This window comes from Hordeum vulgare, chromosome 5H (assembly GCF_904849725.1).
Source record: "Hordeum vulgare subsp. vulgare chromosome 5H, MorexV3_pseudomolecules_assembly, whole genome shotgun sequence".
Lineage (NCBI taxonomy): Eukaryota > Viridiplantae > Streptophyta > Magnoliopsida > Poales > Poaceae > Hordeum > Hordeum vulgare.
The window spans coordinates 478424394-478450634 of NC_058522.1; the positions used below are offsets into that span (position 1 = coordinate 478424394).

The window sequence follows — 26241 nt, forward strand, 5'->3', positions numbered from 1 at the left end:
TCAAAAATTATGGATACGTTTGAGACGTATCAAGCATCCCCAAGTTTAACTCGTGCTCGTCCTCGAGTACGGAAGTGATAAGAATGAATTTTTGATGCTTTCATATTACCTAGCATAGGTGTCCTTTGTAATTCCTCTTATGTCACATGAATGTTCAGATCCATTAGATTCAAAACAATAGTTTGCTATTGACGTGGAAACAATAATAATTCAAGCAAACTAGCAAAGTAATCATGAACTTTCAAAATAACAAGGCCAAAAGAAAGTTATCCCTGCAAAAGCATATAGTCTGACTATGCTCTATCATCATTGCACAACGAATTTAAATCATGCACAACCCCGTTATTGGCCAAGTAATGGTTTCACACATTTACTTTCTCAAACATTTTCAACTCTCATGCAATACATGAGTGTGAGCCGTGGTTATAGCACTATAGATGTTGTGGAATGTAGTGGAAGTTGCAAGTCAAAAAAGGAGAAGATAGTCACATTAACTAGGCATATCAATGAGTTGTGGAGATGCTCATCAATAGATATCAATGTGAATGAGTAGGGATTGCCATACAAATGATGCAATAGAGCTACGAGTATGTGAAAGCTCTTAAAGAAAACTAGTGGGTGTGCATCCAACTTGCTTGCTCACGAAGACCTAAGGCAATTTTGAGGAAGCCTATCATTGGAATATACAAGCCAAGTTATATAATGAAAATTTCCCACTAGCTATATGGTGGTGACAAAACGAGAGATTCTCAATCATGAAGATCATGGTGCTCAATATGCACAAGTGTGGAAAAAGTGGTAGCATTGTCCCTTCTCTCTTTTTCTCTCATTCTTTTTTATTATTTTGGAGGGCACTTTGGCCTCTCTTTTATGGGCTTCTTTGGCATGTTTTATTTCATCACATGGGACAATGCTCCATTAATGATGATCATCACACTTTCAACTCAAAACTTAGAGTAACGATGACACTATATGGAATGCCTTCGGTAGTGTACCGTGGCAATGATCTAACATGGCATAGACATCAATGGAAACATCATGCTAGCTATCTTACGATCGTGCAAAGGCAAAGTAGACGTGGTGGCACGTATCATGGTGGTATTTTCATGGCAATATATCTCGGAATGACTTTGAAAAAGCCATAATAGGTAGGTATGGTGGCTGTTTTGAGGGAGGCTAATGCTGGGTTTTGTGCACCGGCAAAAATTGCACGACACTAAGAGGATAGTGATGGTGCAAGGTGAAAGTGCATCTAAACCATGGACTCAACATTAGTCATGAAGAACTCATGTATTTGTTGCAAAACTTTTATTAGTAATCGAAACAAAGCATTCAACGCATACTCCTAGGGGAAGGGTTGGTAGGTATAAACCATCGCGCGATCCCGACCGCCACGCAAAGGATGACAATCAATATACTAATCATGCTCAGATTTCATCACATAGCGGTTCACCATACGTGCATGCTACGGGAATCACTAACTTCAACACAAGTATTTCTATATCCACAACATCTTACTAGCATGACTTTCATTATTACCATAACCACAACTCAAAACTAACTGAGATGAATCAAACTTCTCTAACTATTCAATGCACATGAAGGTGGAAGTTTTCGTATCCCTTTGGATAACTACCCCTTTTGAGACTACTTTAAAAGCATAGATCAACTACCAAGCCACGCACCGCTGCGCTCTAAATTGTATAAGTGAAGCATATAGAGCAAAAGTATCTAGCTTAAAAGATGTAAGTGACGCACATGTGAGCTGAATTGTCTACCAAAAGATATAAGTGAAGCTCGAAAAAATCACGTTGTGTGCATGTCTCTCTCTCTAGGTGTGCAGCAAGGATGATTGTGACACAACAAAAATAAAAGACTCCTACGATACAAGATGCTCCAAGCAAAAACACATAACATGTGGTGAATAAAAATATAGCCCCAAGTAACGTTACCGATGCATTGAAGACGAGAGAGGGGATGCCTTCCCGGGGCATCCCCAAGCTTAGGCTTTTACGGCATACTTGAATCTCTTGGGGTGCCTTGGGCATCCCCAAGCTTGAGCTCTTGCCACTCTTTATCTCTTTGTCCATAAGAACTTCACCCAAAACTTGAAAACTTCACAACACGAAACTTAAACAGAAACTCGTGATAACATTAGTACAAGAAAGCAAACCACCACTTCCTTAGGTACTGTAGCAAACTTAAATTCTACTTGTGCTGATGTTGGGTTACTGTACTTTCAATCTTCCATGGCTAATACCCCCCGATACTATCCATAGTTTCATCAAAATAAGCAACCAACACAACAAAAACAGAATCTATTAACACCAGACCAGTCTGTAGCAATCTGTATGTTTCGTATACCTCTGGTACTTCAAAAATTCTGAACAATTACGACAGTCTGAAGAATTTGCGTAGAAATCAGAAGCAAAAATAATGAACTCAAGATATCTTACAAAAAAACATTGAAAATTCTTTTCGTGAGCAGAAAGTTTCTGTCTTTTCCAGCATGACCAAACGATCGTCCCCAAGACTAATCATAACGGCTTTGCTTGGCACAAACGCAAAAAGAAACACAAAAAACACAATCATAACAGAATTATGGAAGTGTGGAAAACACAAAACAGAAAGAAAAAGGATAGATTCGTTGGGTTGCCTCCCAACAAGCGCTTTTGGTTAACGCCCTTAGCTAGGCGAAAGTGATGGAATCACGTATAGTCATCTTTGGTGCTCAAACCATAGGTAGCGTGATCATTTATCATCTTAAGATTTTTCATCTTTATTAGATGACTCACCACTAGCTCTAGGAACAAAAACAGGCTTGACGATCTTTTTGAGAGTAGGATTTGGAGTATTTTGCACAGCGGCAAAAGCGGAACCCAAGTTGGTTATGACATCTTCTAATTTGCCAATTCTAGAAGAATCATTAACTATAAGTTCCTTCTCCTTTAAATTTTTCAAAAAGTTTCCCACTTTGGATCCGTACTGAGAAATTTGATTGTGGATCTTTCTATCCAAACCCTCAATAAGTTCAATTGTGGCAATTTTGTTTTAAATAGCGTCAAGCCTTTGCATCACGTGTTCCAAGGTCAAGATAGTTCCATTAACCATGAGCGGGGGTGAGCCTACCAAATTAATGATAGCTCTATAGGAGTCAATAGTATGGCTCCCCAAAAAGTTCCCGCCTACAATGGTATCAAGGATATACCTATTCCAAGGAGAAATTCCAACATAGAAACTGCGAAGGAGGACGGTAGTGAATTGCTTACGAGTAGATCTACTTTGAGCATTGCAAATCCTGTACCAAGCGTCCTTCAAATTTTCTTCCTCATTCTGCCTGAAATTGAGAACTCCATTTTTAGGGGTGTCGTTTGGAGTGGTGGGTCTAGCCATTGATGGACTATCTCACGCACAAACGAGCAGGAAGAGAGAATGAAACGGGCAAAAGAAAACGACGAAGGCGAAAGGTGAATGAAAACGGCAAATGTGAAGTGAGGGATAGGAAAACGAGAGGCAACTAGCAACAAAAGTAAATGCAAGAGATGAGTTTGCGAGACCTACTTGGATAGATCTTGATTTCTCCTCCCCAGCAACGGCGCCAGAAATACTTTTGCTACTGCAACAAAAGACCTTCCAACGGCGTTTGAAATAGGAGTGTTCCTTGATACTCCTCAGCAATGACATCAGGAATCCTTAAGCTGCAGCTACGCTAGGGAGAGAGATTTTAGCCCGATCTGTCTCCCTAGCCAATCAACCTTGTTGATTTTCTAGGCATTGCTTGAGAAGGCCTTGATCTACACTTCCACCGAAGGATATTTGATTCCCCCTACTAATCCCTTGCAGATCTTGTTACTCTTGGGTGGTTGAGCACCCTAGACGGTTGAGGTCACCTCGGAGCCACATTCTATTGTGGTGAAGCTCCTTGGTCTTGTTGGGAGCCTCCAAGCATTGTGTGGAGATTGCCCCAACCTTGTTTGTAAAGGTTCGGTCGCCGCCTTTGATACGTCTCAAACGTATCTATAATTTTTTATGGTTTCACCCTGTTATCTTGTCTTCTTTGGTTGTTTTATGTACCTTTTATATCTTTTTTGGGACTAACTTATTAATTCAGTGCCAAGTGCGAGTTCCTGTTTTTCCGTGTTTTTGACTCTTTTCAAATCTAATTTTGGAACGGAGTCCAAACGGAAGAAAAATCCCGAAATGATTTTTCCCCGAACGAAAGAAGACCATGGGCTTTTGGGCCAAGCCAGGTAGGCTCCAGGGAGCCCACAAGCCCCCACTTCGCCACCAGGGGGAGGCGGCGGTGGGCAGGCTTATGGCCTCCTTGGCCGCCCCCTGACCTAGGTCTTTGGCCTATAAATTCCCAAATATTCCGCAAAAAATCAGGGGAGCCTCGAAAATACTTTTCCGCCGCCGCAAGCTTCCGTTTCCGCGAGATTTCATCTAGAGACCCTTCCCGGCACCCTGCCGGAGGGGACTTTGGAGTTGGAGGGCTTCTTCATCATCATCATCGCCCCTCCAATGACTCGTGAGTAGTTCACTTCAGACCTACGGGTCCGTAGTTAGTAGCTAGATGGCTTCTTCTCTCTCTTGGATCTTCAATACAAAGTTCTCCATGATCTTCATGGAGATCTATCCGATGTAATCTTCTTTGGCGGTGTGTTTGTCGAGATTCGATGAATTGTGGATTTGTGATCAGATTATCTATGATATATATTTGAGTCTTTGTTGATTTCTTATATGCATGATTTGATATCCTTGTAAGTCTCTCCGAGTCTTGGGTTTTGTTTGGCCAACTAGATCTTTGATTCTTGCAATGGGAGAAGTTCTTGGTTTTGGGTTCTGCCATGTGGTGACCTTTCCCAGTGACAGTAGGGGCAGCAAGGCACACATCAAGTCACTAGTAGAAAAAGGGGCTTTTGTCCCGGTTCATAAGGACCTTTTGTCCCGGTTTCAGAACCGAGACAAAAAGGTCGTTACTAATGCCCTTTGCCTTTAGTCCTGGTTCTTACACGAACCGGGATAGATGGGCCTCCAGGCCAGGCAGGGGGGGCCTTTAGTCCCGGTTGATGACACCAACCGGGACCAAAAGGCATCCATGCGTCAGCACCTGGCTGGAGCTGAGGTTTTTTTGAAAGGGGCTGGTTTAGGGGTTAATTTAGGTTGTTATTAGCTAGCTAATAGAGAAAAGTGTCCTCTCTTATATATCTCCGTGCTTGGTCATCCGTCGTGCTTTCTTTTTTACATCTTTTTTACACTATATCATTTCATATCATTTTCGTCGAATGGAAATAGTATTCTAATCGATCATCTAACAACTCATCATCAACTTAATCATATACCAAGTTATCATATGATACACATAAAATAAAATAGAGAAACATCATAATATATATATAGTCATCATATGCATCATGCATCCTAATTAATCGATCATGTCAAGTAATAATATAAACTAGAATAACTTGTCTCTCATAAGACCTAGTCCTCGCTCTTAGATATAATGTCATAAAATAGAATAACACCTATGGCTCCATGATGAATCACAGAGATCCAACGGTCTCCAGCTTGTGGCTTGCGAACCTTCTTTATTTCTCTCCATGCTTCAATTTGGAGTCTTTTTTATCTTGATTTGATGTTAATCCAGTATGGAGCATAGAACTCAGCCCTCAGCGGGCTTCTACTTCTCATTTGACCTTCTGGGTCCATTAACGGAGGCACTACATCATGTGGCAGTTGTTGTTGAAGAACATAATAATAACCTAGTTAGCAATGTAATCAACATCATTTATGCAATAGTGGAGCGTACTTAATTAGGAAACTCTTACCAAGACATTTCGGCGAATGTCATCTGGACTCAACCTATGCACTAGTGGCATGTAAAATGAATAATTTTGGCCAATTCCAAAATGATACGGGAAGGTATCCCTAGAAGCCAGAACACCAGCAATAAGAAAGTGGAGAAGATGGTCTTTCTCCTCCCAAGTTAGATGTGATCCATACGTGTAGTGTGTCGTGTCAATTAATTTTCGTAATTCAGTTGAAGCAACGAAATAAGCTGTAAATTATAATTTAACAAATTTAGTATATAGATGAACACCAACTATTTCTAAATATAAATGTAAATTACTTCACATGGAGGTAAAACAGGAAGCATATCATCGACAACCACCTAAATTTTGTAATAATTTAATGTTTCCAAAATACTTAGAAATTTTGTAATTGTCCACAACATGTGGGCATTATATAAACCATTCAAAACGACCACATGTGCTACGATCATTCAAAGGACAATTTGGGTTGTTGTTGTTGTTTGTACAACATGTAACATGATATAATTATAACTATGGCCCAATAACTGGGAACCTGCAATGTGTGGCCAAAGTTTTAATAGACGATGAACACCACATGACATGTAAATTGCAAGAGGAAAACAGGTTGACTACACCAACTATTTATAAATATAATGCAAATTACTTGACAAATATGATTGAGAAACTCACATGGAGGTAAAACAGGAAGCATATCATCGACAACCACCCAAATGTCGATGTTGTCTGGCATATTATCTTCAGGACGAAGATCGAAGGTGATTTCCATTCCCTTCTGAAATCCATATGCCTTGCAAAGATCTTCCCACTTTGGGCACCCAAATTCTGTTTGAAAAATTGAATTAAATACTTGGATAACAAATGTGTGACCATGTATAGTCCTCATCTTAGCGCTCCTCGTCTCAATTCTCTCGTGGTCTTTCGAACCGAGCCTCTCCAACACATATCTTCTCGCATGGCAAGGGAGGTACATATCGCCGTTCTCGTCAAGCTTCATGCTGAAGAACCTATCGTCTCGCAGGTGAGACATGTCGCACATACCCCGAGAGTCGCCGCAATATTCACACTCGCAATATCCATCGTCAGACATTTCCTGTTTTAATGTGGTAAATGTGTGTAAACAACAATATAATCGTGACACACTATATATATCGAAAGAATTGAACATCTATATATAATAGCTCTTCATGCTCGCATCATGCATCATCATATATAACAACAAGTCCTACTAATTAATCATCATCATACATAGTTAAATAAAGTGTGCGCATGAGGCATATTCAACAATAATATCACCAAAAAAATCACCAATAATATGAACATATTCGATCTTTGCATATATATGAACATACAAACATGCATATTCGATCTTAAGCTCCTAAGATGCTCTTCAACTGGACCCTGTTCATTTCAACTTCACACGCATTCAACGGGTCATGCACGTCCCCGGTAAGCATTCACATTGTGGTACACACATACTATCTCCATCCTATAATATAGAAGCTTTTCTGACACTATATATTTTCAAACGCAGGACATGATTCTTACTACTTCTTTTTTGTACTAGTTCGGCGCCAACTAACATTGATCGGAGGGAATATCTTAGTTGAGCTGGGAAAGAAAATCGTGCACATGAGGAGCATATTCAATAACAATATCACCAAAAAAATCACCAATAATATGAACATATTCGATCTTTGCATATATATGAACATACAAACATGCATATTCACCTTTTGACATGTTCGATCTTTGCATATATATGAACATACAAACATGCATATTCAACAATAATATCACCAAAAAAATCTTTTAACAGAAAAACAATCTTTGCTCACGGCGACGGTGTCGGGGACGGCGACGGCGAAGGCGACGGCGAGGTGCGGCGCGGGGCGGGGCGGTGCGGCGACGGTCGACGGTGAGGTGCGGCGCGGGCCTGGGAGGGGCGGCGTCGCAGGGCACGGGGCGCGGGGCGGGGGGCGGCGATGGCGTCGGGGCGGCGCGGGGCGACGACGGCGACGGCGAGGCAGACACGGAGACGGCGAGACGGAGTCGGGGCAGCTTGGCGGCGTCGGGATCGAATGGAGAGAGGGGGAGAGATCAAAATTTCTAAACTGTCGCTTATATAGCCCCACCTTTAGTCCCGGTTGGTGGCACCAACCGGGACCAAAGGTCTTTTTTCAGCAGCCCCAAGGGCGGGAAGCAGAGGCATTGGTACCGGTTGGTGGCACAAACCGGGACCAAAGGCCTCTTTTCAGCAGCCCAAAGGGCGGGAAGCAGAGGCCTTTGGTCATGGTTGGTGGCACCAACCAGTACCAATGCCCCCCTTTATTCCCGGTTGGTGCCACCAACCGAGACCAAAGGCCTTGCGCGGTGCGGTGCTATGTTTAGTCCCACCTCGCTAGCCGAGAGGGCTCGGAGTGGTTTATAAGCCGTGTCGAACCAACCACTTCGAGCTCCTCTCTACTGCAGGCTTACGGGCCTAAAATCACTCTCTCTGCTTGTGGGCCTATTGGGCCTACTGCGGGCCTGCATCATGGCCCTAGTATTGGGTTTCTAGTCGTATGCACGCCGTGGTGGCCTTGTAGGTGGCATTTTTTTATTATTATTTCCTGTTTTTTGCTTTCTTTTTTGTGTCTAATTACTTATTTATTTTCTTTTACGATAATTCTTTTTGCTATTAAAGTTTGTAACAAAATTCTAATTACTTATTTATTTTCTTTTATGATAATTCTTTTTGCTTTCAATGTTTTGAACAAAATTCTAATTACTTATTTATTTTCTTTGATGATAATTCTTTTTTCTATTAAAGTTTGGAACAAAATTCTATATAATTTTAGTTTCAATAATACTAGAGGTTTATAAAAGCTTTTTAGTTGATTCCTTTATGTTAATTTTTTTCCCAGTTTTTTGCTTTCTTTTTTGTTTATAATTACTTATTTATTTTCTTTTACGATAATTCTTTTTGCTATTAAAGTTTGTAAGAAAATTCTAATTACTTCTTAATTTTCTTTTATGATAATTCTTTTTGCTTTTAATGTTTTGAACAAAATTTTAATTACTAATTTATTTTCTTTTATGATAATTCTTTTTGCTATTAAAGTTTGTAACAAAATTCTATATTATTTTAGTTTCAATAATACTAGAGGTTTATAAAAGCTTTTTAGTTGATTCCTTTATTTTAATTTTTTCCCAGTTTTTTTGCTTTCTTTTTTGTTTCTAATTACTTATTTATTTTCTTTTACGATAATTCTTTTTGCTATTAAAGTTTGTAACAAAATTCTAATTACTTATTTATTTTCTTTTATGATAATTGTTTTTGCTTTTAATGTTTTGAACAGAATTCTAATTACTTATTTATTTTCTTTTATGATAATTCTTTTTGCTATTAAAGTTAGTAACAAAATTCTATATAATTTTATGATAATTCTTATATATTACTTTTATGATAAAAAAAATATAAGTCCTGAGTGTAGAGACGATGAAGGGAGAAGCGAAGTGCTCACTTGCACGTTGGCCTGAAGCTAAGCAACGTGCAGGAGAGCATTGCGCCTCTCTTTTATTTTGCCATGGTATGATCATTTCATCCACATAGCATGTGCGAGAAAGTTGAGAGGATTACGGCAAAAACTGGATGCACTTCATGTACAAAATGGACAATCTCTTTGGAAGTATCAGGGTTTCATGCGGAAACTCGTCTGTTACAAAGGGATTTCATTTTTTTGAACTTATTTGAACTCCATAGTTTTTTCTGTGTTCAAAATGCACCATTCAAAGCCACATCATCAATTTACAACCCTTTCTGACTTCATTTGTTATTTTTCATGCATTTACTGATTATTTTGAGCTATAAGACCATGAAATTGAAAAGTATTTGAAATGAACTCTGAAAAGGTTCCAAGTTGGCATGGTATCATCATTTAACCCACATAGCATGTGCGAGAAAGTTGAGAGGGTTACGGCAAAAACTGGGTGCATTTCGTGTACAAAACGGACAATCTCTTTGGAAGTATCAGGGTTTCATACGGAAACTCGTCTCTTACAAAGGGATTTCATTTTTTGAACTTATTTGAACTCCATAGTTTTTCTGTGTTCAAAATGCACCATTCAAAGACACATCATCAATTTACAACCCTTTTTGACTTCATTTGTTATTTTTCATGCATTTACTGATTATTTTGAGCTATAAGACCATGAAATTGAAAAGCATTTGAAATGAACTCTGAAAAGGTTCCAAGTAGGCATGGTATCATCATTTCACCCACATAGCATGTGCGAGAAAGTTGAGAGGGTTACGGCAAAAACTGGATGCACTTCGTGTACAAAACGGTCAATCTCTTTCGAAGTATGAGGCTTTCATACGGAAACTCGTCTGTTACCAAGGGATTTCATTTTGTTGAACTTATTTGAACTCCATAGTTTTTCTGTGTTGCAAATGCACCAATCAAAGCCACATCATCAATTTACAACCCTTTCTGACTTCATTTGTTATTTTTCATGCATTTACTGATTATTTTGAGCTATAAGACCATGAAGTTGAAAAGCATTTGAAATGAACTCTGAAAAGGTTCCAAGTTGGCATCGTATCATCATTTCACCCACATAGCATGTGCGAGAAAGTTGAGAGGGTTACGACAAAAACTAGATGCAATTCGTGTACAAAACGGACAATCTCTTTCGAAGTATGAGGGTTTCAAACGGAAACTCGTGTGTTACAAAGGGATTTCATTTTTTTGAATTTATTTGAACTCCATAGTTTTTCTGTGTTCAAAATGCACCATTCAAAGCCACATCATCAATTTAAAACCCTTTCTGACTTCATTTGTTATTTTTCATGCATTTAGTGATTATTTTTAGCTATAAGACCATGAAATTGAAAAACATTTGAAATGAACTCTGAAAAGGTTCCAAGTTGGCATGGTATCATCATTTCACCCACATAGCATGTGCAAGAAAGTAGAGAGGCTTACGGCAAAAACTGGATGCACTTCGTGTACAAAACAGACAATCTCCTTCGAAGTGTCAAGGTTTCATACGGAAACTCGTCTGTTACAAAGGGATTTCAATTTTTTTGAACTAATTTGAACCCCCTTGTTTTTTTATGTTCAAAATGCACCATTCAAAGCCACATCATCAATTTACAACCCTTTCTGACTTCATTTGTTATTCTTTATGCATTTACGGATTATTTTCAGCTATAAGACCATGAAATTGAAAAGCATTTGAAATGAACTCTGAAAAGGTTCCAAGTTGGCATGGTATCATCATTTCACCCACATAGCATGTGCAAGAAAGTAGAGAGGCTTACGGCAAAAACTGGATGCACTTCGTGTACAAAACAGACAATCTCTTTCGAAGTATTAGGGTTTCATACGGAAACTCGTCTGTTACAAAGGGATTTCAATTTTTTTGAACTTATTTGAACCCCCTTGTTTTTCTGTGTTCAAAATGCACCATTCAAAGCCACATCATCAATTTACAACCCTTTCTGACTTCATTTGTTATTTTTCAATCATTTACTCATTATTTTCAGCTATAAGACCATGAAATTGAAAAGCATTTGAAATGAACTCTGAAAAGGTTCCAAGTTGGCATGGTTTCATCATTTCACCCACATAGCATGTGCAAGAAAGTAGAGAGGGTTACGGAAAAAACTGGATGCACTTCGTGTAAAACAGACAATCTCCTTTGAAGTATCACGGTTTCATACGGAAACTCGTCTGTTACAAAGGGATTTCAATTTTTTTGAACTTATTTGAACCCCCTTGTTTTTCTATGTTCAAAATGCACCATTCAAAGCCACATCATCAATTTACAACCCTTTCTGACTTCATTTGTTATTTTTCATGCATTTACTGATTATTTTGAGCTATAAGACCATGAAATTGTAAAGCATTTGAAATGAACTCTGAAAAGGTTCCAAGTTGGCATGGTATCATCATTTCACCCACATAGCATGTGCAAGAAAGTAGAGAGGCTTACGGCAAAAACTGGATGCACTTCGTGTAAAAACGGACAATCTCTTTCGAAGTATCAGGGTTTCATACGGAAACTCGTCTGTTACAAAGGGATTTCAATTTTTTTGAACTTATTTGAACTCCCTTGTTTTTCTGTGTTCAAAATGCACCATTCAAAGCTGTAAGACCATGAAGTTGAAAAGCATTTGAAATGAACTCTGAAATCAAAGTACATACATAGTTCTCCAGATCATTAAAACCAAAGTACATACATAGTTCTCATTGAACAACATATAGCTCTCGAGAGCATCTAATTAAACCATACATTGAAATTATGTAAAACATTTCAATGCAAAAACAAATGCGATCATAACCGCAACCAAGGTAACAATTGATCCAACTGCATAATGATACCAAGCCTCAGTATGAATGGCATATTTTCTAATCTTTTTAATCTTCAACCGCATTGCATCCATCTTGACCTTGTGATCATCGACAACATCCGCAACATGCAACTCCAATATCATCTTCTCCTCCTCAATTTTTTTTATTTTTTCCTTCAAGTAATTGTTTTCTTCTTCAACTAAATTTAACCTCTTGACAATAGGGTCGGTTGGAATTTCCGGTTCAACAACCTCCTAGATAAATAAAATCTATGTCACATTGGTCGGCATAATTGTCATAAACAATAAATGAACCAAATAGTTATGAAAAGATAATATATACCACATCTGAATCATAGACAGGACAAGGGCCGACGGGGGCGGATACCAAAACCATCACACTATATAATAACAAGGAATAATAAAAGTAAGAAAATTAGACAAGTATCAATCTGAAGTAAAAAAAATTTCCTTTCAGAAAGAAGATAAGAAGAAGAGGCTCACCACGGTGGTGCCGGCGACGAGATCGGCGCGGGCGATCGACGGTGGTGAAGACGGGGCGGGGACGGGGCGTGACGGACCGCTAAATCTAGACAAATCTCGTTGAAAATGGAGTTCGGAGGTCGAGTTTAGAGAGGAGAAAGCTTAACTAGTGTGGCTCGGGTATTTCATCGAACACCTCATGTGCATAGGAGGTGAACTAGAGCACCCAAATGCCCTCCCCTCGCCGGCTTGACAAAAACAGAGCACTGTGGAGTGCTCTGCCGCGACGGTGGGTATATGTAGGCAACTTATTTGTCCCGGTTCAAGCCACGAACCGGGACCAATGGTTGTGGGCCAGCAGCGAGGACCATTGGTCCAGGTTTGTGGCTCGAACCGGGACAAATGGTTCCACACGAACCGGGACCAATGCCCACGAGGCCCGGCCGCCCCCCTGGGCTCACGAACCGGGTCTAATACCCCCCATTGGTCCCGGTTCTTGAAGAACCGGGACTAATGGGCTGGCCAGGGCCGAAATGATAGCCCTGTGTTCTACTAGTGAGTAGTTGCCATCAAGGGTAAAAAAGATGGGGTTTTTATCATTGGTTTGAGATTATCCCTCTACATCATGTCATCTTGCTTAAGGCGTTACTCTGTTCTTATGGACTTAATACACTAGATGCATGTTGGATAGCGGTCGACGTATCGAGTAATAATAGTAGATGCAGAAAGTATCGGTCTACTTGTTTCGGACGTGATGCCTATAGAAACAATCATGGCATAGATATCGTCACGACTTTGCACGATTCTATCAATTGCTCGACAGTAATTTGTTCACCCACCGTCTACTTGCTTTCATGAGAGAAGCCACTTGTAAACACTACAGCCCCCGGGTCTATTCACATCCATCGTTTACACCTCCGCTTTTACTTTGCTTTGTTACTTTGTTGCTTTCAGTTCTCACTTGGCAAACAATCTATAAGGCATTGACAACCCCTTCATAGCGTTGGGAGCAAGTTTTTGTGTTTGTGCAGGATCTTGAGATACTCCTCCACTGGTTTGATACCTTGGTTCTCAAACTGAGGGAAGTACTTACCACCGCTACGCTACATCACCCTTTCCGCTTCGAGGGAACACCAACGCAAGGCTCCAAGGCCACGGGGGAAATCCTTTGCATACTTGCCTAGGAAGTCCCTTAAGGCGTAGCCGCAGTTGAAGGACTCTTGGTGCCGTTGCTGAGGAGTATCAAGCAACACTCCTATTTCTGGCGCCGTTGGAAGGTCTTTTGTTGCAGTAGCAGAAGTATTTATGGCGCCGTTGCCGGGGAGGAGAAATCAAGATCTATCCAAGTAGGTCTCACAAACTCTTCTCTTGCATTTACTTTTGTTGCCAGTTGCCTCTCGTTTTCCTCTCCCCCACTTCACATTTGTCGTTTTCATTCGCCTTCTCCTTCGCCGTTTTCCTTTGCCCTTGTCGTTTTCCTTTGCCGGTTTCTTGCTTGCTTGTGTGCTTGTTTGTTTGTTGAAGACATCATGTCTGAAAACACCAAACTTTGCGACTTCTCGAGCACTAATAATAATGATTTTATTAATACTCCGATTGCTCCCGCCACTAGTGCGGAATCGTATGAAATCAACGCGGCTTTGCTGAATCTTGTTATGAAAGAGCAATTCTCTGGCCTTCCTAGTGAAGATGCCGCATCCCATCTCAATACCTTCATTGAGCTTTGTGATATGAAATAGAAAAGAGATGTGGATAATGACGTGATTAAGTTGAAACTTTTTTCCTTTCTCGTTGTGAGAAGTATCGATTCTTGGGATAGATACAAAGATGCTTACATATCCAAGTATTTTCCGCCGGCTAAGATCATCTCCTTACGTAACGATATCATGAATTTCAAGCAACTTGATCATGAACACGTTGCACAATCTTGGGAGAGGATGAAGCATATGATTAGAAATTGTCCCGCTCATGGCTTGAGTTTATGGATGATTATACAAATCTTTTACGCTGGCTTGAATTTCGCTTCTCGCAATATCTTGGACTCCGCCTCAGGTGGAACGTTCATGGAAATCACGTTAGGAGATGCTACAAAACTCCTAGACAATATCATGACCAACTACTCTCAGTGGCACACTAAAAGGTCGCCTGCTAGCAAAAAGGTGCACGCTATAGAAGAGATTAACTAGCTTAGTGCTAAGATAGACGAGTTGATGAATTTGGTTGCTAGTAGGAACGCTACCGTAGATCCTAATGACATGCCACTATTCTTTGATTGAGAGTAGAAATGCTAGTTTGGACGTGAATTTTGTTGGTAGGAACAATTTTGGCAACAACAATGCTTTTAGAGGAAACTATGTTCCTAGGCCTTTTCCTAGTAACTCCTCTAACAATTATGGCAATTCCTACGGCAACACTTATGGAAATCACAACAAATTACCCTCTGATTTAGAGAGTAATATCAAAGAGTTCATCAACTCTCAAAAGATTTTCAATGCGTCCATAGAGGAAAAACTACTCAAGATAGACGATTTGGCTAAAAGCGTTGATAGGATGTCTTGTGATATTGATGCTTTGAAAGTTAGATGCGCTCCTCCCAAGATCAACTTGGATGAAACTTTGAAAGCTATGCGTGTCTCCATGAATGAGAGCAAAGATAGAACCGCCGAAATTCGCGCTAGACATGAATGGTTTAAAAGGATGCGTTTTAGTGATGCAAATCACGAAGATCTTAAAGTGATTGGTGTGTCTCCTCTTGAATCTTTGTTTTCGCGTGTCAAACCTACTTATGGAGGGGCTGGATATGAATCCACTTTGGTTGAAAAACGCCCCAATGATTCGGAGTCCACCTATCTTGATGCTAAAGGTGTGGAGAGTAGAGTAGAAGAAGTCAAAATTTTGGGTAGTAATGAAACTCCCACTTTGGATTTCAAGGAATTCAATTATGATAATTGCTCCTTCTTTGAATGCATTTCTTTGATGCAATCCATTGCAAATTCTCCACATGCTTATAGCCAAAGCAAAGCCTTTACCGCGCATATCATAGATGCTATGATGAAATCTCTTGAAGAGAAGCTCAAACTAGAAGTCTCGATACCTAGAAAACTTCATGATGAGAGGGAACCTACTATCAAAATCAAGATCAAAAACTATGAGTGCAATGCTTTGTGTGATTTGGGTGCTAGTGTTTCCGTGATTCCAAAGTATTTATGTGATATTCTTGGTTTTCATGAGATTGAAGAGTGTTCTCTTAATTTGCATCTTGCAGATTCTACTGTCAACAAACCCATGGGAAGGATCGATGATGTTCTTATTGTTGCAAATAAGAACTATGTACCCGTGGATTTCATTGTACTTGACATAGATTGCAATCCTTCATGTCCCATTATTCTTTGTAGACCTTTCCTAAGGACTATTGGTGCTATCATCGATATGAAGGAAGGGAATATTAGATTAAAATTTCCTTTAAAGAAGGGCATGGAGCACTTTCCTAGAAATAAAATAAGATTGCCTTATGAATCAATGATGAGGGCTACTTATGGTTTGAGCACCAAAGATGACTATACGTGATTCCATCACTTTCGCCTAGCTAAGGGCGTTAAACAAAAGCGCTTGTTGGGAGGCAACCCAACGAATCTATCCTTTTTCTTTCTGTTTTGTGTTTTCCACACTTTCATAATTCTTTTATGATTGTGTTTTTTGTGTTTCTTTTTGCGTTTGTGCCAAGCAAAACCGTTATGATTAGTCTTGGGGATGATCGTTTGGTCATGCTGGAAAAGACAGAAACTTTCTGCTCACGAAAAGAATTTTCATTTTTTCTGCAAGAGATTTTGAGTTGATTCCTTTTGCTGCTGATTGCTACGCAAATTCTTCTAACTGTCGTAAGTTTTCAGAATTTTTGAAGTACCAGAGGTATACGAAACATACAGATTGCTACAGACTGGTCTGCTGTTAACAGATTCTGTTTTCGTTGTGTTGGTTGCTTATTTTGATGAAACTATGGATAGTATCAGGGGGTATTAGCCACGGAATATTGAAAGTACAGTAACCCAACATCAGCACAAGTAGAATTTAAGTTTGCTACAGTACCTAAGGAAGTGGTGGTTTGCTTTCTTGTACTAATGTTATCACGAGTTTCTGTTTAAGTTTCGTGTTGTGAAGTTTTCAAGTTTTGGGTGAAGTTCTTATGGACAAAGAGATAAAGCGTGGCAAGAGCTCAAGCTTGGGGATGCCCAAGGCACCCCAAGAGATTCAAGGATGCCGTAAAAGCCTAAGCTTGGGGATGCCCCGGGAAGGCATCCCCTCTCTCGTCTTCAATCCATCGGTAACGTTACTTGGGGCTATATTTTTATTCACCACATGTTATGTGTTTTTGCTTGGAGTGTCTTGTATCGTAGGAGTATTTTATTTTTGTTGTGTCACAATCATCCTTGCTGCACACCTAGAGAGAGAGAGACATGCACACATCGTGATTTTTTCGAGCTTCACTTATATCTTTTGGTAGACAATTCAGCTCACATGTGCTTCACTTATATCTTTTGAGCTAGATACTTTTGCTCTATGTGCTTCACTTATATCTTTTAGAGCGCAGCGGTGCGTGGCTTGGTAGTTGATCTATGCTTTGAAAGTATTCTCAAAAGGGGTAGTTATCCAAAGGGATACGGAAACTTCCACCTTCATGTGCATTGAATAGTTAGATAAGTTTGATTCATCTCAATTAGTTTTGAGTTGTGGTTATGGTAATATTGAATTTTATGCTAGTAAGGTGTTGTGGATCTAGAAATACTTTTGTTGAATTTAGTGATTCCCGTAGCATGCACGTATGGTGAACCGCTATTTGATGAAATCCGGGCATGATTAGTATATTGATTGTCATCCTTTGCGTGGCGGTCGGGATCGCGCGATGGTTTATACCTACCAACCCTTCCCCTAGGAGTATGCGTTGAATGCTTTGTTTCGATTACTAATAAAACTTTTGCAACAAGTATATGAGTTCTTCATGACTAATGTTGAGTCCATGGTTTAGATGCGCTTTCACCTCCCACCATCACTATCTTCTTAGTGTCGTGCAACTTTCGCCGGTGCACAAAACCCACCATTAGCCTCCCTCAAAACAGCCACCATACCTACCTATTATGGCTTTTCAAAGTCATTCCGAGATATATTGCCATGCAACTACCACCATGATATGTGCCACCACGTCTACATTGCCATTACATGATCGTAAGATAGCTAACATAATGTTTCCATTGATGTCTATGCCATGCTAGATCATTGCCACGGTACACTACCGAAGGCTTTCCATATAAGAGTCATCGTTACTCTAAGTTTTGAGTTGAAAGTGTGATGATCATCATTGATGGAGCATTGTCCCATGTGAGGAAATAAAAGAGGACAATGAAGCCCATAAAAAAGAGGCCAAAGAGCCCACCAAAATAAAAAACAAATGAGAGAAAAAGAGAGAAGGGACAATGCTACCACTTTTTCCACACTTGTGCATATTGAGCACCATGATCTTCATGATTGAGAGTCTCTCGTTTTGTCACCACCATATAGCTAGTGGGAAATTTTCATTATATAACTTGGCTTGTATATTCCAATGATAGGCTTCCTCAAAATTGCCTTAGGTCTTCATGAGCAAGCAAGTTGGCTGCACACCCACTAGTTTTCTTTAAGAGCTTTCACATACTCGTAGCGCTAGTGCATCATTTGTATGGCAATCCCTACTCATTCACATTGATATCTATTGATGAGCATCTCCACAGCTCATTGATATGCCTAGTTAATGTGACTATCTTCTCCTTTTTTTGTCTTGCAACCTCCACTACATTCCACACCATCTATAGTGCTATAACCATGGCTCACACTCATGTATTGCGTGAGAGTTGAAAATGTTTGAGGAAGTAAAGGTGTGAAACAATTACTTGGCCAATACCGGGGTTGTGCATGATTTAAATTCGTTGTGCAATGATGATAGAGCATAGCCAGACTATATGCTTTTGTAGGGATAACTTTCTTTTGGCCTTGTTATTTTGAAAGTTCATGATTACTTTGCTATGTTGCTTGAATTATTATTGTTTCCACGTCAATAGCAAAATATTGTTTTGAATCTAATCGATCTGAACATTCACGTCACATAAGAGGAATTACAAAGGACACCTATGCTAGGTAGCATGAAAGCATCAAAAATTCATTCTTATCACTTCCCTACTCGAGGACGAGCAGGAGTTAAGCTTGGGGGTGCTTGATACGTCTCAAACGTATCTATAATTTTTTATGGTTTCACGTTGTTATCTTGTCTTCTTTGGTTGTTTTATGTACCTTTTATATATTTTTTGGGACTAACTTATTAATTCAGTGCCAAGTGCCAGTTCCTGTTTTTTCCGTGTTTTTGACTCTTTTCAGATCTGATTTTGGAACGGAGTCCAAACGAAAGAAAAACCCCGAAATGAATTTTCCCCGAACGGAAGAAGACCAGGGGGCTTTTGGGCCAAGCCAGGTGGGCTCCAGGGAGCCTACAAGCCCCCATTCCGCCACCAGGGGGAGGCGGCGGTGGGCAGGCTTGTGGCCTCCCTGGTCGCCCCCTGACCTAGGTCTTTGGCCTATAAATACTTTTCCGCCGCCGCAAGCTTCCATTTCTGCGAGATCTCATCTGGAGACCCTTCCCGGCACCCTGCCGGAGGGAACTTTGGAGTTGGAGGGCTTCTTCATCATCATCATCGCCCCTCCAATGACTCGTGAGTAGTTCACTTCAGACCTACGGGTGAGTAGTTAGTAGCTAGATGGCTTCTTCTCTCTCTTGGATCTTCAATACAAAGTTCTCCATGATCTTCATGGAGACCTATCCGATGTAATCTTCTTTGGCGGTGTGTTTGTCGAGATCCGATGAATTGTGGATTTGTGATCAGATTATCTATGATATATATTTGAGTCTTTGTTGATTTCTCATATGCATGATTTGATATCCTTGTAAGTCACTCCGACTCTTGGGTTTTGTTTGGCCAACTAGATCTTTGATTCTTGCATTGGGAGAAGTTCTTGGTTTTGGGTTCTGCCATGTGGTGACCTTTCCCAGTGACAGTAGGGGCAGCAAGGCACACATCAAGTAGTTGCCATCAAGGGTAAAAAGATGGGGTTTTATCATTGGTGTGAGATTATCCCTCTACATCATGTCATCTTGCTTAAGGCGTTACTCTGTTCTTATGGACTTAATACACTAGATGCATGCTGGATAGCGGTCGACGTGTGGAGTAATAGTAGTAGATGCAGAAAGTATCGGTCTACTTGTTTCAGACGTGATGCCTATACAAACAATCATGGCATAGATATCGTCACGACTTTGCGTGGTTCTATCAATTGCTCGACGGTAATTTGTTCACCCACCGTCTACTTGCTTTCATGAGAGAAGCCACTAGTAAACACTACGACCCCCGGGTCTATTCATATCCATCGTTTACACCTCCACTTTCACTTTGCTTTGTTACTTTGTTGCTTTCAGTTCTCACTTGGCAAACAATCTATAAGGGATTGACAACCCCTTCATAGCGTTGGGAGCAAGTTTTTGTGTTTGTGCAGGATCTTGAGATACTCCTCCATTGGTTTGATACCTTGGTTCTCAAACTGAGGGAAGTACTTACCACCGCTACGCTACATCACCCTTTCCGCTTCGAGGGAACACCAACGCAAGGCTCCAAGGCCACGGGGGAAATCCTTTGCATACTTGCTTAGGAAGTCCCTTAAGGCGTAGCCGCAGCTCAAGGATTCCTGGTGTCGTTGCTGAGGAGTATCAAGCAACACTCCTATTTCTAGCGTCGTTGGAAGGTCTTTTGTTGCAGTAGCACTCTACAAGCGGTAGTAGCGCTCCCCGAGCGGTAGTACCGCGCCGCGAGGGGTGGTAGTACCGCACGGGAGGCCTAATCCCAGATCTAATCATGATTTTTGAACAATAAAACTGCGAATGGAGATCTAAAACCTCAGATCTGGAACCTTTGCACTCTTAGACACACAAACCCCCTATGCCAAGGGACCAAACTAACCAAGACTGCCACTAAATCCCAATCACGGTGCCATGAGACCATATGCCCCTAACCCTAGATTGAATCAACAAGAAAGCACAAGAACGCAGATGAGAGGCAGTATCGGAGTCCATGGCGCGTGGGGAAGAATCCCACCGGTCGGAATCGGAGGATTATGGCCGGATAGGGAGATCCGGCAATTCCTTTGGGCAGTTCTTGAAGAGAGGAGAGAGAGAGAGAAAGAGATGAACTCGGGGCTGAGGGGAAAGAAAAAGGCCTCCCAGCCCTTTAAATAGCCCCTAGGTCGAGGCGGCGCGGTACTACTGCAGTCATCGTGGTAGTACCGCTCCGTGAGCGGTAGTAAAAAATTACTACCGTGCTGGGGGCGGTGTACCGCTTGGTAAGCGGTAGTACCGCTCCCCCAGCAGTAGTAAAATTTTACTACCGTGCTGGGGTGGTAGTACCGTGCTCTAAGTCAAAAACCAGCCAAAAATGAGCTCTCTACTCCTTAGGTGGTAGAAGAAACTTGCTCAAGCCAAGAGAAACAAAACACGGGAACAAGGAAGGATCACCGAAAGAAAGGAAAACAACAAAGAGTCTCCAAATGGAGAGGACGGTGGCTGATGCCACCTATGTTTGAGACAAATGGTATGACACCGCGAAGAATTATCCTTGGGTTCATGACCATAGCTCGTCTTTGAAGCACAAGTGCCATTTAATAATGGCCAAAGTGAAAGACTTGATCGATTTATGCATAATGGGGGGAGGGAAAGTTCATTGAGAGAACAACACTCCCCCTATGTCCATGCCTACATCTAGAGCGAGATATAATGCAGAGTGAGGTGCAAAGTGCCTAGTTTCAATCCACATTACTTGAATCAATGATATTTAGCTCATGCCTTAACTCCCGGAACCTTGCTTCATCTAGGGGCTTAGTGAAAATATCTGCAAGTTGCTCTTCAGTGTTGATGAAGTGAATCTCAATATCACCTAGCTTGATATGTTCACGAATGAAGTGATGGAGAATATCAATATGCTTGGTCTTGCTGTGTTGCACCGGATTGAGGGAAATCTTGATAGCACTTTGATTGTCACATAAAAGAGGAACTTTGTCACAAGTGACACTGTAGTCCTGTAAGGTTTGCCTCATCCATAGCAACTGGGCACAACAACTTGCAGCTGCCACATACTCAGCTTCGGTGGAGGATAGTGAGACACAATTCTGCTTCTTTGAAGACCAACTTACCAGTGAACGACCAAGGAATTGGCATGCTCCAGAGGTTGACTTCCTCTCCACATAGTCTCCTGCCCAATCTGAGTCAGAATAGCCCACTAGGTTGAAGTTTGCTCCTTTGCGATACCATAGACCAAAGTTTGGGGTATGAGCCAAATATCGAAAGATTCGCTTAACGGCCATAAAATGGCTTTCTTTTGGTGCAGATTGAAACCGTGCACAAATCCCTACACTCAACATGATATCCGGTCTAGATGCACAAAGATAAAGAAGGGATCCAATCATGGAGAGATATACCTTTTGATCCACTGCTTTACCATTGCGATCACTGTCAAGCTTGCATCTTGTTGGCATGGGAAACTTGACCAGCTTGACATCCTCTAGCTCGAACCTCTTGAGCATGTCTTGAGTCTACTTGGCTTGTTTGATGAAGGTTCCTTCTAAGCCTTGTTTGATCTCAAACCCGAGGAAGAACTCCAAGTCACCCATCATAGACATCTCAAATTTCTCGGTCATCAGTGCAGCAAATTCTTCATTGAAAGATTTGTTAGGAGAACCAAAAATGCTATCATCAACATATAGTTGGCATATGAACAAATCCCCTTTGACCCTCTTAGTAAAAAGAGTGGGCTCAATCTTCCCAATTTCAAACCCACGATCTTGTAACAACCCAGTAAGATACTCATACCACGCACGTGGGGCTTGTTTAAGGCCATAGAGTGCCTTATTAAGTTTGTACACATGATTGGGGAGCTTGGGATGTTCGAACCCCGGGGGTTGTTTCACATAGACCAACTCATTTAAAGGACCATTAAGAAAGGCACTTTTCACATCCATTTGTTGCAATTTGAAATTATGATGAGAAGCAAATGCAAGCAGCATGCGAATAGATTCTAGACGAGCAATAGGGGCAAAGGTTTCACCATAGTCGATACCCTCGACTTGGGAGTAGCCTTGAGCCACCAATCTCGCCTTGTTTCGAATCACAATCCCATTGGCATCTTGCTTGTTTTTGATGATCCATTTGATCCCGATGACATTATGTTCCTCCTTTGGTCTTGGCACTAAGTTCCAGACTTGATTACGCTCGAAGTTGTTGAGTTCTTCATGCATGTCCATAAGCCAATCCTCATCATCGAGCGCTTCCTGTGCCTGTTGAGGTTCACAATATGAAACAAACGCGTGATGCTCACAATGATTCCAAATTTGTTGATGAGTGGATACTCCCCTTTTCAAACTACCAAGTACATTATTCATAAGATGTGACTTGACTCTCAGCTTGTTCGCAATCTTGGCTGCGCGACGCTCCAAGAGTTCTGCATTGGATAACTGGGGAGCATCGACTTGATTGCTTTGCTTGCCCTTGCGTTTTGGTCCTTCCTTGGCACCAGTAGCCTTCTTAGGCGCCGCAAACGGGAATTGAGAGACAACATCCTGATCAACTTGATCTTCGACTTGAGCAGGTTCACTGGTTTGTCCTTGTTCTTGTGGTTGCTCTTGATCTTGTGCTTCTATTTGGTCTGGATCGTGTAGTTGCACTTGATCTTGGTATTGAATAGATTCGGAACCTCGTGAAAGCACTTGTACATCATGGGACACATCACCATCTCTAAGCAATTGATCTTGTCCTTGAGCTTGTTCAACTGGTTGAGGGTCTTCTCTTTGTTCATCGGAAGCGTGTGGGGCTTGTGAGGACGATGGCTCCACTTGAGTAGAGAATTTTCCTTCTCCTTCGGCCACAAGGGGTTCCTCAATGGGGAGTATTTGACCAATCCCCATTCTTATTATGGCTTGGGGAGGAATTTCATCACCTACATCACATAGACCACTTTGCTCCACTTGGGAGCTATTATTTTCATCAAACTCCACGTTACACGTCTCCTCAATGAGCCCGGTGGACTTGTTGAGGACACGGTAAGCATGAGAGTTTGTAGCATAACCAACAAAGATGCCCTCATGTGCTCTAGAATCAAATTTAGCTAAACGTGCACCTTTCTTGCGAATAAAACACTTACACCCGAATACCCGGAAGTACTTGAGATTGAGTTTGTTTTCGGTGAGAATCTCATATGGGGTCTTGTTCAAGCCTTTGCGGATATAGAGCCGATTGGACGCATGACATGCTGTGTTGATGGCTTCGGCTCAAAAGTTATATGGAGATTTGGATTCCGTCATCATTGTTCTTGCAGCGTCCATCAATGTCCGGTTCTCCCTTTCCGACACACCATTTTGTTGAGGGGTATATGGTGTTGAATATTGATGTTTTATTCCCTCATCACCTAGAAACTCATCCAAGGTGTAGTTCTTGAACTCGGTGCCGTTGTCACTTCTAATCATCAAAATCTTTGCTTCATGTTGACGTTGAGATTCATTAGCAAAGTTGATAACAGTTTGTTGAGTCTCACTCTTCCTCTTGAAGAAATATACCCAGGTGTATCTTGAGTAATCATCAACAATCACCAAGCAGTACTTTCTGCCCCCAAGACTATCAAATGATGGGGAACCAAAGAGATCCATATGAAGGAGCTCCAACGGTCTCTTAGTGTAAATGAGAGTCGTTGGACGATGAGCAGTTTCATGAATCTTTCCTTCAATGCAGGCACTGCAAGCACGATCTCTGGCAAAACTCACATTCGTTAGTCCACGAATATGGTCCCCTTTGAGGAGACTTTGCAAAGATCTCATATTGACATGAGCTAGTCGGCGATGCCAAAGCCAGCCCACATCAACTTTAGCCATTAAACAAGTCGCGGTCTTAGTGGGTCGCTTTGAAAAGTTCACCACATAGAGACCATTTTCGACATATCCAACATAGGCTACTTTAAGAGTCTTGCTCCACAAAAGTACCACGGTATCAAGATTAAAGAATGTGGAAAAGCCCATAATTGCAAGTTGACGAACCGAAAGTATATTGTAAGCAAGGGACTCAACAAGCATGACCTTCTCAATAGATAACTCTTGAGAGATGACCACCTTACCAAATCCCAATACCTTTGACGATGATGCATCGGCGAATTGGACATGGGTGGGCATAGATGGGGAAGGATGCACATCCACCACTAAGTCCTTGCTTCCGTTCATATGATTTGTTGCTCTGCTATCAAGCAACCATGACACCCCACCGAAAGCAAACTCCTACAATAGATCAAGGCTTGGTTTTAGGTACCCATTTTTGAATGGGTCCTTTAATGTTAGAGACAAGGGTCTTAGGAACCCAAATAGCACATTCAATGAACTCATAGTAAGAACCAACAAATCTGGCATAATAATGCCCATCACCAGCACGACATAAAACATAGGAAGGATTGAGTTTGCCGGCTGTGTTGGTAGGAATGGTTTTGCCCTTCTTGACGCTCCCATTTTCCACCTTGTTCCTGTTCACCTCCTGAGTCCCTTCGCCCTCTTTGACAAAGATGTCCATGAGGGTGGGGGTCGGTTGTTCCTGTTCTTCCTTTTTCTTTTGGACTTGGATGTAAGTCCAAGTCCCTCCTTTCCTACCACACCCCTTTGATTTCTCAAAAGTTCATTCAGGTTCTTCTTGCCTTGGATGCATGACACAAGGCCCTTCTCAAGTTTATCCTTCAACTTGGCATTTTCCTCCACAAGATGTACATGCTCACAACAAGGGTTAGTTGTACAAGCATTATCAATTAAAAAAAAGGAGGACAAGTAGAGATTTCCTTGGTAAGCTTTGCTTGGAGTTGATCATGAGACTCTTTCAGGGAGAAATGACTACCTTTCAAGACCTTGTGAGCCTTGTCAAGTGTGTCAAACTCCACTTTGAGTCTGTCATGGTCAACCCCAAGAGCATCCTTTTCAGACTTAAGCATACGAGTAAGAACAGTAGCATGATCTAGTTTCTTTTGAAATTTAGCGGAGTCATCGTTGTATGACTCCTCAGGAGCCAAATGAAGAGTGCGCTCTCTTTCTAGTGCAATAGATAGTTCAGCAATCTCATCGGCATAGTCGCGACTATGTCCTTGCATCTCGGAGATGGTCTCCTCATGAGACTCGATGAGGTCATTAGCCTCACACAGTTGTTCCAAAAGAGCAACAAAGTGCCTTTTGGTTTCTCCTTTGATAGTACACAGAAATTTGTCAAGATCATGCTCATTAAGTTCCACAACATCACTATCATCAACACAATTCAACAATGAGGGAGCACTAGTGATGTTGGTCTTAATGCTGGGTGTTACCTGATCGATACCTTTGGCCATGAGGCACTTGGTGATGTGATTATCATTAGGGGCGTTGAAGAGAGACACATTCTTGGGAGAAGGGGTGGCAATAGCGATAGTCGCAGTTGCCACCATATCATCATCATCATCATCATCGGAGGGG

General features: G+C 41.2%; 1 protein-coding gene across 1 annotated transcript; it reads right to left on the reverse strand.

The window, feature by feature from the left end:
* Positions 1-21525: 21525 nt before the first annotated feature.
* LOC123399791 (secreted RxLR effector protein 161-like) lies at positions 21526-22125 on the reverse strand (the record flags this gene model as incomplete). The annotated part of the gene is made up of 1 exon (XM_045094174.1): positions 21526-22125. A coding segment is annotated over one exon (600 nt), but the record flags the coding sequence as incomplete, so codon positions are not given.
* Positions 22126-26241: the final 4116 nt, after the last annotated feature.